This window comes from Vulpes vulpes, chromosome 5 (genome assembly GCF_048418805.1).
Source record: "Vulpes vulpes isolate BD-2025 chromosome 5, VulVul3, whole genome shotgun sequence".
In the NCBI taxonomy this organism is placed as follows: domain Eukaryota; kingdom Metazoa; phylum Chordata; class Mammalia; order Carnivora; family Canidae; genus Vulpes; species Vulpes vulpes.
In genome coordinates, this window is record NC_132784.1 from 75,671,628 (window position 1) to 75,673,734 (window position 2,107).

General features: G+C 40.5%; 1 protein-coding gene across 1 annotated transcript; it reads left to right on the forward strand.

The window, feature by feature from the left end:
* The first annotated feature begins 670 nt into the window (after window positions 1-670).
* Window positions 671-1,648, forward strand: LOC112912669 (olfactory receptor 4C11-like). Its single transcript, XM_025989320.2, has one exon. The coding sequence runs from the start codon at window positions 671-673 to the stop codon at window positions 1,583-1,585; it is 915 nt and encodes a 304-aa protein (XP_025845105.2). The 3' UTR covers window positions 1,586-1,648.
* Window positions 1,649-2,107: the final 459 nt, after the last annotated feature.

The following is a 2,107-nucleotide window of genomic DNA, read 5'->3' on the forward strand; positions in this document are numbered from 1 at the left end:
TTTCAAAGCACATAGATAAAATGCATAATACGTGAACTAGATGTATATATATGTGATCATAAAATCTTTTTTCATTCTTAGGGAAACTCAAGGTAAAGCAGGGCAAATCTTAGACATAAATTTTCAAATGAAGGCCAAATTTATTTTTTTCAAGGATTTTATTTATTTATTAATGAGAGAGAGAGAGAGAGAGCGGCAGAGACACAGGCCTAGGGAGAAGCAGGCTTCATGCGGGGAGCCTGACTTGGGACTTGATCCTGTGTTTCCAGGATCAGGCCCTGGGCTGAAGGTGGCGCTAAACTGCTGAGCCACCCGCGCTGCCTGAAGGCCAAATTTCAAGGCAGTTAAGGCACCTGACCAAGGAAAGTACAAGTTTTGCCATTTTCAATCTTGGTAGGAATCAAAATATTTAAAGGACATTGACTTTTTATTATCCAAATGCAAAGGCTTTGATCCATTTTGGTTAGTTTCTGACTCAATATATAGACCTGGGAGAGGCTTGGACTTCTGCAGATTTACAAAGATTCACAAGGATTAAAGAAATTGGAGGTAACCCAGAGCAAAAATAAGGAATTCAGAGGTCAGCCCAATGATCTCCCCAAGATGTTACTTCTTTTCTTCTTTTGCAGATTAAGGTCTTATCAAGTTCACCTTACCTATAGACACTACTATGGCGATGAATAGCAGTGTGAATGAATTCATTCTGTTTGGCTTGACACAGGATCCAAGAAAACAGAAAGCAATATTTGGGGTCTTCATGATGTTTTACCTTGCCACACTGTTGGGAAACTTTCTCATTGTAGTGACTATTAAAAGAAGCAGGACCCTTGGGAGTCCCATGTACTTCTTCCTCTTTTACCTGTCCTTTGCTGATGCCTGCTTCTCTACAACCACAGCTCCCAGGTTGATTGTGGATGCCATTTCCCAGCAGAAGACCATTTCCTACAATGAGTGCATGACTCAGGTCTTTTCAGCCCACTTCTTTGGATGCATGGAAATCTTCGTGCTAATCCTGATGGCTTTTGATCGCTATGTAGCCATTTGTAAGCCCTTGCGTTACACAACCATCCTGAACAGGCATGTCTGCAGTGTGCTGGTGATTTTGGGTTGGGTGGGATCGTGTATCCACTCTTCAGCACAAATTTTCCTGGCTTTGAGATTGCCTTTCTGTGGTCCCAATGTGATTGATCACTATTTCTGTGACTTGCAGCCCTTGCTGAAACTTGCTTGCATGGACACTTATGTAATAAATTTGCTAGTTGTTTCTAACAGTGGAGCCATATGCACGGTGAGTTTCATAATTCTGCTTATCTCCTATGTTATCATCTTGTACTCTCTGAGAAACTACAGTACAGAAGGAAAGCGAAAAGCCCTTTCGACCTGCACCTCCCATTTTATTGTGGTTGTCCTATTTTTTGGCCCATGTATATTCATGTACACACGCCCAGCAACCACATTTCCAGTAGACAAGGTGGTGGCTGTGTTTTATACCATTGGGGCACCCTTGCTGAACCCTCTGATCTATACACTGAGGAATGCGGAAGTGAAAAATGCCATGAAAAAGTTATGGTGTAGCAAAGTGTGACACCTGCTGATGCGTGATATTCAGGGATCCTAATGTATATATCTTTAACAGGTTGGTTTTCCTTCTTGGACAGGAGAGATAGATTATTTTTCTTTGGGGAAAAAAGCCAACTAGTAATTTTTAATCATCCTTTTTGTATATTTTATTGTATTAATATCAATAAATAGTAATAAATATATAGACTCCTTATTCTGAGAGTATTGCATTAGAATAAGATTACTTGGGGATCCCTGGATGGCTCAGTAGTTTAGTGCCTACCTTTAGCCAGGGTGTGATCCTGGAGACCCAGGATCGAGTCCCATGTCAGGCTCCCTGCATGGAGCCTACTTCTCTCACTGCCTGTATCTCTGCCCCACACACCCTCTCTCTGTCTCTCATGAATAAATTAAAAAAAATTTTTTTAAAGAATAGGATTACTTAAATCCAAACCACTTTGAAAAACCTATCATAGACCTTACTTGAAAAGTTTTGACATCTGGTCATAGTCAGGATGAATATGTGAATAATATTCACATGATAATT